A 12,339-nucleotide genomic window follows, 5' to 3' on the forward strand; every position below is an offset into this window, starting at 1 on the left:
CTGAGTTTGGTTTCCAGTTATACTTCTGCTATCCAGAAGCGCATTGCTTTGCGTGCATGTGCTTCTGTCTGAATTTGATCGAGTTCTTTTTAGGGCACAGATCCCTAGCTGGAATCCTCACTTTCAAACGGTTCTCTCTGAGTCTTCACAATGTAGCTTGCCTGTCACCACTCCCCGTGAACGGCCTTTTGGGACTCGTGGGCTAAATCCTACTGTAGGGGCCAGTGGCCTTACAGATACTCCAGGAAGTCAGGAGTCAAATCGCTCTCCCTCCTTTCCTGCCTCACAGCCCCGTGGAGTCACATGACCATGGTCTGGTTTCCTCTCACTTCTTGTCAAAGTCTCTGCACCTGCTGTTGTCGCTATTGTCTAGTGTTGTGGGCCCTCCCTTTCTTACAGACGAACTTCCCGGAAGCTCTCAGCTTGGGCCTCACAGTACCAAGAACCTCTCCCTGTACCCCTGACCTTCCGCTGATTTTGCCCTGGATTAGTAAAAAACAACCTAAAAAACAACCCATGACTATACCTTTTTTTTCTTTTTTTTTTTTTCGTCTTCAACCGTGCCTGTTACATACATAGTACACCTGTGTGTTTTAGGGGTGTTTTAAGACAGGATCTCAACTCACCTGTTCATTCATCTCGGCCTTCCGAGTGCTAGGATCGCAGGTGTCTGCCACAATGCCTGGCTTGCATGTGCAATGTAGTTGTGTGGTTTCTGAAAGTGTTCACCTTGAAGACTTCAAGGAAGCCACTGGCGAGGGGCAGGGAACATGAATTCGTGGGTCAAAGCGTTTGTTGTGCAAGCATGAAGACCTGAGTTCAAATCCCCAGCACCTCCGGAAAAGCTGGGTGTGGCACCGTGTGCCCCAAACCCCATTGCTGGAGGGAGGTGGACACAGGGCCTTCTGCCCAGCCAGGTTAGCTAAAAAGGGAGCCCTAGGTTCCTGTGAGCTACAGCTCAGTGAGAGACCCTGTCACCAAAACCACAAAAGTACAAAAGAAGCCGGACTTCTACAGGCATGACCTTTCGTATGAAATTTTATCACAAACCCTAAGCACCTAATCAGAGTTACATCCTTTCCTCGGAGCGGTGACCTTGTTACTGACTGATGAGTTGAGCCGCTGCCTGAGGTGGGAAGACTGGGACCACTGCATCACCTGGGTGTCCGTAGCAGCAGTGACTACCCTAAGGGCCTCCTCTGTTCGTTTTATCATATTTGATTCCATGTTTAGGCCAGAGACATATCGATTGGACGAGCATGGCCAATCAGAGGCTATCCAGGTCCTCACTTCTTTTCTGTCGCACTCTCTTCCGCAGGAGTCGGAGGGCATCTCCTGCCACTACTGGTCCCTGTTTGACGGCCACGCAGGCTCAGGGGCTGCTGTGGTGGCATCGCGCCTGCTGCAGCATCACGTCACACAGCAACTTCAGGACATTGTGGAGATCCTGAAGAACTCTGCCATCCTTCCCCCGACCTGCCTGGGAGAGGAACCGGAGAGTACGCCGGCCCATGGCAGGACCCTAACCCGCGCAGCATCACTGCGTGGAGGTGTGGGTGCCCCCGGCTCCCCCAGCACACCACCCACGCGCTTCTTCACTGAGAAAAAGATTCCCCATGAGTGTTTGGTCATCGGGGCCCTGGAGAGCGCCTTCAAGGAAATGGTAGGTATTGCCGAAACTGATGGAGTTCACGACAAAACTTTCTTGCTGGGAAGGTGTCCCTGAAGCCGCCGTCTCCCTGCCTGTATATCTCTCTTCTGCAACAAAGCTTATTAAAAGTCATAGCAAGACACAGTGTCTGGAATAATTGCCAGCAGAAATTAAAACCGTGAAAGAGGGCAAGCACAGGGTACACTCTGCTTATTAATAATGCTTGCCTTTTCCCTTCTGTTTCACCAAATGCCTGTTGACACCAGGTTGGTATGGTTCGAATTTATTGAAATGTGAGGGTGGACTGCCATCTGTTTTATGTATGTACAGAATCCAAGTGTTTGGGACACCGTGCTCAGTGAAAACAGTCACAAATACCCTTCCTTTAAAACTGGGCACAGACTGGCATGGCACATGCAGTTAATCCCAGCCCTCGCAGGCAGAGGCGCAGAGGCAGGCGGATCTCTTGAGTTTGAAGCCAGCCTGGTTTACATACCCAGTTCAAGGCCAGCTAAGGCTACACAATGAAACCTTGTTTCAAAGAAATAGGGTGGAAGGGGCGGGGCTTGGTTAGTGGTGTAACACTCTAACAGATAGTGCCTGGGAAAATGGAGGGGAGGGAAGAGGTACACGTGGGTTTTGTTTTTCCTGGGCTGGATTCCTTTGCTTTGCTGTCTGTGTGGGTCAGGTCAAGGAATGCATGTTGGCCTAGATCCTGAACATATAATCTGGTAGAGTGGCCCTAGCTGTCCCTCTGCCTGTCAGGGAGGCCATGGATGCCTTATACCACGTGACCTCCCCTAGCTCTGACTTCACTTTTTATTGTGGCAAGTGTTATGGATCCAATGATTCTCTCCCCTGAGCAACAATCTGTGTGCGGTAGAGTAGGGACTATTTAAAAGTGTTTAGAAAGACTTGCAGGAGACCAGCGGTCAGTAGTGCTTTTAAAACTTGAACTTGGTGGCCAGCTGTTCAGCACAGGGGGCTAAGAAACACATCACCTAAAGTAATGTCCGCCTGACCTTAAGGCCACACCCCATGCCCTAGTCAGAGGAGAAAACTGGGCCAGAGTGAACATGGTTCCTGATGTGTTTATAAGGAACTAAGTTTATATCTTGATAGCTCAGGTTTACCTCTGTCTAATTCCAGCTCATCCCCAGTCTGTTCTAACCACTGAGCATATATATTGATATATATAATCCCTTTGATTAGCGAGGAGTTTAAAAGGCACTTCCTGTGGAAAAGATAAAGTGGAAGGAAAACTGGGAGTCAAGGTAAAAAAATTGACTCCTATGGAGCCTTGGTATAAAACGTTCCCCCTGGCTGGCGTAGCAGCTAAGATGTTGGCATGTATGTCCAGATACCAGTGATGCACAAAACTGTGGAGTTTAACAGAGGCAACGACTTGACAGTGATCTCTCCCTATAGTGAGACAAGGGATCAAAAAATGAGGGTAGGGAGGGGTGACCTTGGGATTTTAGTTTTGAGGTTTTTTGTTTGTTTGCTTTTTGTTTGTTTGTTTGGTTGGTTGGTTGGTTTTTCAAGACAGGGTTTCTCTGTGTAGCCCTGGCTATCCTGGAACTCACTCTGTAGACCAGGCTGCCCTTGAACTCAGAAATCTACCTGCCAGTGCCTCCCAAGTACTGGGATTAAAGGCGTGTGCCACCACTGCCCAGTGACTGGCTTTGGGATTTTAATTTCTGTCAGTGGCTGCTGGGGCTGCCCAATTTCTTTTGCCTGGGACTGCTGTATTCTCAAGTCCATCCACTAGAGGTCAGTGTCGCATTGATGAAGACCTCCCCAGGAACAGCTGCACTTGCAATGGAAGCTTAGTCAGATAAATACCCAAGAAGGTGCCCAAGGCTTGTCTTTTCAAGTTTTTCAACATTAGGCAGTGAACTGCCTGAAATTTCTTGTGAAAGTGTGTGTGTGTGTGTGTGTGTGTGTGTGTGTGTGTGTGTGTATGTGTGTGTGTAAATAGATACCTAGGATATGTCATTTTTATGCAATCCATCTAGTTAATAAGCATTTGCTAAGAAACAACTCTGTCAGACCTGAACGGGAGTAGAAGAAAGACTAAAATAGAAACTGTCAGGTATTCAGCGAGCAAAATACAAACGGGAAGGAAAGAAGCGAAGGTTGGGAGTTCTGAGTTCAAACTCAGGAGAGCAGGCAAGTTGAACGGTGCTCTGTGGGGGGAGGCTCCAAGGCTGCCCAGACAAGTGGGGTCTCCTGGGAGTGGTAAATGCATTATCTAATTAGAGGGACAACTTTTCCTCCCATCACCTTGGCATATGACTCCTGGCCAGATGATTGACAGGCCTGGTGGACTTGCTCCTAAGGGATTAGAGAGAAGTATTTAATGTTCTCATCTTTGAAGCAGAGTGCACCACTGTGTTTCTACCCCATGCCAGAGGTGGATTCTACCCTTTTGGCCAGGAGACACAGAAAGAATAGCATGGTTCCCTTTCCTACTCTTCCCTGGGGAGAAGGAAGGTGGTACCCCTTCCTCTGTGGCCTTAAAAGCTACTAATCCCTGTAGCACGTCATATCCCAGTTACTGTGATGTTCTAAATGATATCAAAGCCAGTAACAAAATGATGATAGCACTCCAATGTGTATTTGGAAATCCCAAACCAGAACAAGGAGCACCTGTCTCTAGGGAATATGGGTAGTTTTCACAAAATTTAGACCAACAGAAAAACAAAACAAAAGGCATGGTTTTAAACAAGAGGTGGCAACGGCAGCATAGACACCCTGTGCTTCTCTGAAATGGTTCCTTTTGGTGTGAGACCCGTCTGACCACTCACTGTGCATGCTATCAGGGACAGGTTTAGCTCTCCATCTCCTTTGTTGTGTCATATCTTGAATCTGACTTCCTACTGGGAGGGCCAGTTCCTCCTGTTTCCACTATGGAAAACCAGCTGTGGTCTCCTGAAAGGAGAATCTCTGAAACTTGGCCACTGATTGCATGGGGTGAGCTTCAGAACTGACAGCGTAGAAACGGTTTTAGTTTTCTCAAAATAATAACCGAAAGGTTACTGTCACCTCATATAAAATCTGTTTTCTTTCCTGGTTCTCCTGCTAGTAGGTGTTTTGGAGATTCTCTGTCTTGAAGCAGAGCTTGGAGGTTTTGTTTTTGTTTTTGTAATGCTAAATGCAACCAATTTCCTTATCTCCAATTTTGTGGGTTCAAGTCCACTTTCTAACTGTGGTTAGAAGCAGCGAGGTTGTTTCCTGGCCCAGGGTGACAGATGTGAATGAGATAATCATTCTGAATCCTAGTTCCAACCCCCATCACCACCACCCACACACACCCCACACCACCCTCTACAAAGAATGTTTGTGTTGAATAGACTTCAGACTCATAGAAGAAGTTAATTCCATCACTAGGGTGGCTGTCAAACATTTGGAACAAAGACAGACAAGCCTGTAAACTTACCACCTTCAAGATTTGAGCTCAGGAGAAAGCCAAGAGTCTCAGCATCCTCGCTGACTTCCTTTCAGTATTGTTAGGTGGGTAGCTGGGCAGATATTCTTGGGCTTAGAAGCCATTGAGGATGGACTCCTCCCTAATGGCCCACTTTGGACCTCACCTGTCATTTCCCTGGTAGCCCTAGAAAAAGAAGACTCAAACATGGCCCCTGTATTATTTGAACTTACCGTGTGTGGAAGATGAAGTGCCAGCATTTTGCTGAGGCCTGTTAAGCTACTTCCTCTTAGCCAAAAGAATGGAATCTACCTCTGGCCTTGAGTGGAGATTTGGCATGCCTCATCTGCTCAAAAATTAGAACACTTCACCCATTTTCTCCTTCCCGAAGAATTAACCTAGCTTGTGGTACCACACACCTGCCTCACGGGAGACCGTGGTTCACCTGAGGTCGTGCTCAGGCTATAAGGGCTAAGTATCCACTTAATTAAATGCTGTACTTAGCAGAAGCCCTCCCCTCAGTACAGGGCCTTGTGGCACCTACACTCAGCAAGCTGCCTACCCTTCCCTTCCCTCTTTCTTCCTCAAGCCTAACTCTATTTCCCCTGATACTCTGAGCTTTTCTCTGAAGTCTCGCTCCTCTTCTGCCAACCTCCGAGGCTGAACCTGCCAGAGTTCATGGACCCTACCTCAAAAAGGCACAGATTTCTCTCTCCTGCTTTCCCAACTTCCAAGATTACAGCTTGCTCGCCCTGTTGTTTTTCCCCTCAGAGGCTACAAACAAATTTTCCCGAGGCCTCCTTCTTCTGACTCTATTTCTAAATTCTTTGATTGAGGAGACTAAGAACCCAAAAGGGGGCCCCAGTTTTCCCAGAAACACGATGCATACAAGTTCTTTGCAGCTGAGAAGAATGTCCTAGAAACTTTTTTTAGTAAGGGAGAAAATAGCTTTCTTGAGATTTATTTTTGTTTTATGTATACGGGTGTTATGTCTACATGTATGTCTGTGTACCACATGTGTGCAATATCCAAAAAAAAAAAAAAAAAAAAAAGGTGTCAGATCCCCTTGGAACTTGAGTTACAGATGGTTGAAAAACACCACATGGATCCTGGAAATCAAACCCCAGCCCTCTGGAAGAGCAGTCAGTGCTCTTAACCCCTGAATCATCTTTTTAGCCCCCAAAGTGGCAATGTTTTAACTTATAAAGCTACTGCATCTTCTAGTACTGACAAATAAATACAATGATGTTATAAAAGCATAAGAATGAATGCAAAGCTAATAACTAATTTATAAAGTCTAGAATTTCAATTAGCCTATTCATGGTAAGTTTAAAAAGTAAGTTTCTTTATTTAAACTTAGTTTTGTTTAGTCTTTGTTTGCAACAGGAATTTCTTCTAGGAAGAGATGGGCCTGTAATTCCACAGTGGTCAGCAGGTGGCGATATTGGACAGTCACGTTTTTTTTTTTTTTTTTTTTTTACTCTTTGAAACTCATTGCCTAGCTGGCAGATGGCCTTGTTCTCAGAATAAGCCAAGATGAGACCCGGATACTGAAACTGTGCAGAAGCTTATTATTTGTGACTGACACTATTAGCAGTGTGCTCAGAACCATATTATAACCCTGGGAGGGGAGGGCGGGGGGGGGGGGGGGGGGGGGAGCTGCCAGGTATATTAAAACTGCCTGGCGCTGGCTTTCTTCTGCTGACCCAAAGCGCTTTCTTTTCACAACCTGGAACTGGTGAGCAACAAAGCCTGGGCCTGGAGTTGCGTCATCTCTGAGACTTTCAAATCAAATTACAACCATTCTGGGTAATAGATATGCTTTTTTTCTTGCAATTCTTTCCTGTTGAGGGAGTCTCGCTTTACACACACTCTTGTCCCCCATGCCTTGCCACAACAACAACAAAAACAGCAAATAAAACCACGTTGAGTAAGAACTGGCTCTTCTCTTTGATTCAGAATTGAGCCGTCCGGAATATATTGTCTAAACAGTTGCAACAGAGTAACTGAGTTTCACTTAGTAACACGTTGCCCCACTGGGCATCCTGACTCTGGATTGAGCAGTCAGAGAGTCAGTTCGGGGCCCTTTTCCATGTAGACCACACTTGGAAGGAGTTAGTGGGTAGATGTTTTGCTAGCACATTATTCTTGCTGTATGTCTTGGAATCCACTGGCAGCTAAAATAGAGAGAAGTCCTGGATCTCTAGCTCAGCACACAGCAGTAGACAACTTTTCTCTGATCACATTAGCTTGTGAAAAAGATACCTAAAACTCAAGGGCTTAAAAAAAAAAAAATAGACATTGTGATTGTTTTGTTTTAAAGCCTAAAGTGCAAACCGCTTAGTCCAACTTGAAAGATTGAGGACTTTGAAAGAGAAAGGCAGTTAATTCCACAGTAAATATATCTTTATTGACTGCATTTATCATGTTTAATCTCATAGTAAACGAGCCACCCAGATGATCCTTTAATGTTCCTTTTGGTACAAAGATTTTCTGAATCTTCTAGAGAGGAGTAGGTGGTGTGGGTAGGGGAAAAAAATAAATGTGCTATTTTGGCTTCTAGGGAGGAGGGGAGAGAAGCAATTATTTTTAGAATCTGTTCTAGTTGCACACACTTTTAGAAGAAATGGAAGAGTGTGTGTTAATGTCAGTGAATCCTTCAGGGGGACCAAGTCTGCAGAAACGTACCATCCAAATCCCAGCCATGGAGCTGGCAGAGAACGCACTTCTAATTACTGTGTGTGCACATGTGTAACCCCTCACAGGTGTGGGGAAGGGGCTGGTCAGACCACGCATGTGGGAGCGGGGGTTTTTTGGATTAAAAAGTAGTTAGACTGGAATCCGTTCTTTATAAGAAAGTATCATTGCTCATTCAGAGAGAGGTCCAGAAAGAATACATAGTTAAAACATAGTTAAAATGTAGAAAAGGCAGGAGCAAATTAAATAGTGTGTGTGTGTGTGTGTGTGTGTGTGGAGAGAGGGGGGGGGGAGGGAGAGGGAGAGGGAGAAGGAGAGAGAGAGAGAAAACACCATGCTGTTAATTTATTAATTTATATTAAGGTACAAGCTGAATAAACTAACCAGAATGTTGCCCATTAAAAGTAAATATGAACTCGGCTGCGGTAACAGAACATCTCATTGTTGAAGGCTGTCTTGATCCCTCGCCCCCCGGATTAAGTCATTTTAAAATCAGACATTCTTACATGAGAAATAATGCCCCACTTATGACCCAGAATAAGCTCCTTTGCTTCAATCCCTAGGCAATTCTTTGCCACAAACAGTCCTTTAACACGGGCTCCTTGTATAGTTTTTTTTTCTTTACTCTTTTGGATTGCACTAATAATTTACTTAAGCCTGTCAAACATCACTCAGATTCCAGTCCATATGCAGCATGCAAACATTTGGATACTTAGAGGATTTTTAATAAATAGTGCCCTTCATTCAGACTTACATATTCAAACAAATACTGATTGCAACTATGAAGGAATAATTTCCAAAGCTTGACCTGTGCTTTTTAGTATATGAAAAGAGAATGATGTTGGATGTGGGCTTGGATTTACCAGTTTATGTATTTATTCTATATTAAATTATATATATATATATATATATATATATATATATATATATATATCAACCTTTTTAGCTTTTGATACAAGAAACTAACGTATCTTCCCACAGAGGGATTCTTTATATTCTAGAAGCGCAACAAAAAATCCAGATGTCTTGGTGTTTTCTCTCCCCTCTCTTCCTCGAGAGACTTTTCCACCAAACCGCATGCCCCTCCTACCCTTCACCTCGAGCTTCTACCATCCTTGGCATGTGATGTCATAGCCCTCTTCTCTAGTCCGCTGGCAGTCAGCCGTGGCAAGGGTTCTGACCCGGTTGGTATCTCGATGTGCATCTGCTTGGCAAACGTGGGATTTTGAGTAGGAACCTCTCTCTCATGGGTAAGGTGGTGAGATGTTGGTATGGAAATCCAGACCTTCTTTTTTAAGTCTATTTCTTTATTTGTCCATTTCATAGTCACTTACTAATGCAGTGTTTAACTGGCCTGATGCACACGTCGAGGGTCTGAAGGGGACAAGAATGGCCACTGCTCTCAATTGTGAAGTTTCCAGGCTGTGGGAAGGACCCTGTGGCTGTGGCTAAGGCCTGCCCTGCCATGCCACCTAATTTAATCCTCTTACCAGTCTTCAAGGAAACAGTTTATAGAGCAGTTAAGTAAGTAAATGTTAAAAGGCAGTGGAGTCCACTGGACGGCGCTCATACTTGGCCCCTCTGCAGCCCTTGAAGCTGCTGGTCCTCTCCCAAAAAGGCTACTCAGTTTTTTTAAATTCCCCTGCCCCACACACACTCCATGGCCCCCACATGTGGCTCCTCAGCTTCTCACCTGTCTCCTGTCCCTACATTAGTCACTCCCTCTTGTATGGCTTTTTTCCCCTACCTCTTTATTTACCACTTTTAGAACAGGGTCTTGTTAATAGCCGTAGTCAGCCTGGGACTCAGCCCTTCTGTATCCCACTGTTGCATGCAAGGACATCGGAATCCATCCTCTGCGTGTTTTTTTTAAAGCGGTCGCTGCCCTAGTGTGTGCCCTCGGCTTGGGAAGCTATTGCTTATTCTGTTCCCCTTCCTAACACCTGGAGCATAGCCACTGTGGTTCAATGCTGGATGACTAAATGTTCTCCCTGCCTTCCATGAGGAGGCCAACTGAAACAGCTAACTCCAGTTCTGAGACTCTGGGACTCGCAAAAGTCCCTAAGACCTCAGTGCTGTCTGAACACTTGGGTACCATTTCTCCCTCTTTCTAAGTTTTTCCCTCTTCCCTTCTCCAGCTTGCTTTGGCTCCAGGTTTCCCTCTTGTAATTTTTACCCAGCCTACCTTTTCTCTCACTCTGCCTCATCCATGGGTGACTTCCAGTGTAGAAAGAAAATTTCACTCAGCTCCTGTTTTCCCAAAGACACAGACTCTTTGTAACACAGAATTGTGTTGATGGTGTCTATCAATGGGATGCTAGTCTTGATTTTAATTTTCCTTCACTGTGCGGCAGGTAATACAGGGCTTGGAGGACAATTGGTATTAGATAGAGATTAATCTATCTAGGTGAACATGGGTGGTGTCCACACTTCCCTGCATCTGAACACCGGTGTTAGTCATGATGGTCCAGACGCTATAATGAGATTGCACATGCAAGGCCCTTAGCTTGACGCCTGGCGTAGAGAAAGTGTCTGTGGGCTGCTCCGACATTGGGAGCATGTGAACTGTGGCTATGGAGGAGGAAACTGAGTTTCCTCTTCGAATGTTTGCCCGGTGTGTCTGTGTGTGTGTCCTTTGGTTCCACTCTCTGGTCTGCAGTGGTCTGGTATTTTGTGACATATCCCCCAGAGAAGCCTTTTAGGTTCCAAGGATTGTCTGGTCCCTTCTGAAAGCACATCCTGTTAGTTTTAAGAAATCCGACTGCAGTTCAGAACAGACCACTCCAGACCACGTGGTTCCAAGGGGGAGGAGGTTTATTCAGGGGATAGGGCAAAGGTGGGGAGAGGAAGGTGGAAGAGATAAGAGAGCGAGTCAGGGGGGTCCTGCCTGTTTTATATGGGCGGTGACGTAGTATCTCCCAGGTAAAGGTGAGGTAGCCAGGTGGATTCTGGGAGTGTGCAGCTATTGTCTTGGCAACGATGTGGGGGTCGCCTAGATGTGATGTCACTGGGTTCGGAGCCTGATACCAAACATCCAATGTGTGAGACTGTGCCTAGTGAAGGGGGTCAGGGGAGGCTTTCTTTAGTCACAAGCTCTGCACCATGGCACTAACTTTACTTTCTTCTCCAGGACCTTCAAATTGAACGAGAGCGGAGTGCGTATAACATATCCGGCGGCTGCACGGCCCTCATCGTGGTTTGCCTTCTGGGGAAGCTCTACGTGGCCAATGCTGGCGACAGCAGGTGAGCAAATGAGCAGTCCAGTTCTTCCTAACGACCAGTTTGTCTGACAGTGTGGACCTGTGCTTTAGGAATTAAACAATTTAAAAGAAAATTATTCTGGTTAGGATTAAATGTGGGAAGTACAAGCTTCCTGGATCTTGATAGGAATATATTTGGTTGGTTGATTGGTTTTGTGTAGCCCTGGCTGTCCTAGAACTTGCTCTAGAGACCAGGTTGGCCTCAAACTCAGAGATCCACTTGCCTCTGCCTTCCCAGTGCTGGGATTAAAGGTTAGAAATGCATTTAAAAACAATAAGGTTGCCACTGAAGGGTGATGGACTTTTGACTTGTTCATAGCCTTAGCTGGTGTGTGCTCCTAGAATTTATCCAAACCAGGGACGCTCAAATTGGTTTTTTTGGCTTTGGAATTTGATTTTTAATAAAAACCTAGCCTAGTCAGGATATTGGAGAACTGAAGAGAAGAGGGAAGGGATGGGAAAGGGAGAGGAGGGCAGGGGAGGAGGGAGCAGAATAGACTGAGTGTGTGTGGAGACCCTGGCCACTCCCCTGTGTAGCCGCCTTCAGGGTTCACCTGAAAGGAAGGCTGGGAATGAAAGGGGAATGGAGGGCAAGAGAAAACATGGGGCCAAGACAATGTATTCTGATCAAGGCCTGAAGTTTAATATTTTGCTTTCACATATATAGGGGAAGCCCCACCCCCAGAGTCTCTTCTTGTTTCAGCCCAGTGGCTGGGTGAGGGAATAGCAGCCTGGAGGTGGTCAAGGCAAGCTCAGCAGGTGGCCCATTCTTCTAGCTCCTGTAGCTCACTGCAAGTCTGCAGGAGGCAGTGTCTCCTAGGCCCTATTGTTTTGGTCTACTGTGGTAAACAGCTCCTTCAGGCCTGCTCAAGGCTGGGGGGGAGGGGAAGGGCACACCCCTGCAAACTGAAGCTCCCTGCAGTAACTTGGTGTTTGTTTCCCAAGAGTCCAGATGCTTTTCCTTTTATATGTATGCCTTTGGTTCTGTGTGTGAGTGTGTGTGTGTGTGTGAGTGTGTGTGTGTGTGTGCATGCATATACATGTGTGTATGTGTGCATATACTATATATATTCTACTCTCTTTATGTCATGTATACTCTCTATATAGCATATATGTCATATATGACATATACAGAGTATATATAGAGAACTATAATATATACTATATATGCTATATATAAACTATATAATATATAATTAATATATAGTATATATAAGCATGTATATACTATATATATATATAAGCTATACTTTGCTCTACATGTGTCATATATGCTATACTCTATATGACATATGTGGCAT

The 12,339-nt window shown here is 45.5% G+C and overlaps 1 protein-coding gene across 1 annotated transcript in view; it reads left to right on the forward strand.

Annotated features, from left to right (window-relative positions):
* The window catches only part of Ppm1h (protein phosphatase, Mg2+/Mn2+ dependent 1H), a 257,165-nt gene that overhangs the window by 121,468 nt on the left and 123,358 nt on the right, over window positions 1–12,339 (forward strand). The window contains exons 3-4 of the mRNA XM_076920370.1: window positions 1,319–1,663; window positions 10,909–11,021. Coding sequence (XP_076776485.1) covers window positions 1,319–1,663; window positions 10,909–11,021 — 458 coding nt within the window. The remainder of the gene's footprint in view (window positions 1–1,318; window positions 1,664–10,908; window positions 11,022–12,339) is intronic.

The sequence above is a fragment of the Arvicanthis niloticus genome, chromosome 22, assembly GCF_011762505.2.
Source record: "Arvicanthis niloticus isolate mArvNil1 chromosome 22, mArvNil1.pat.X, whole genome shotgun sequence".
NCBI classification, from domain to species: domain Eukaryota; kingdom Metazoa; phylum Chordata; class Mammalia; order Rodentia; family Muridae; genus Arvicanthis; species Arvicanthis niloticus.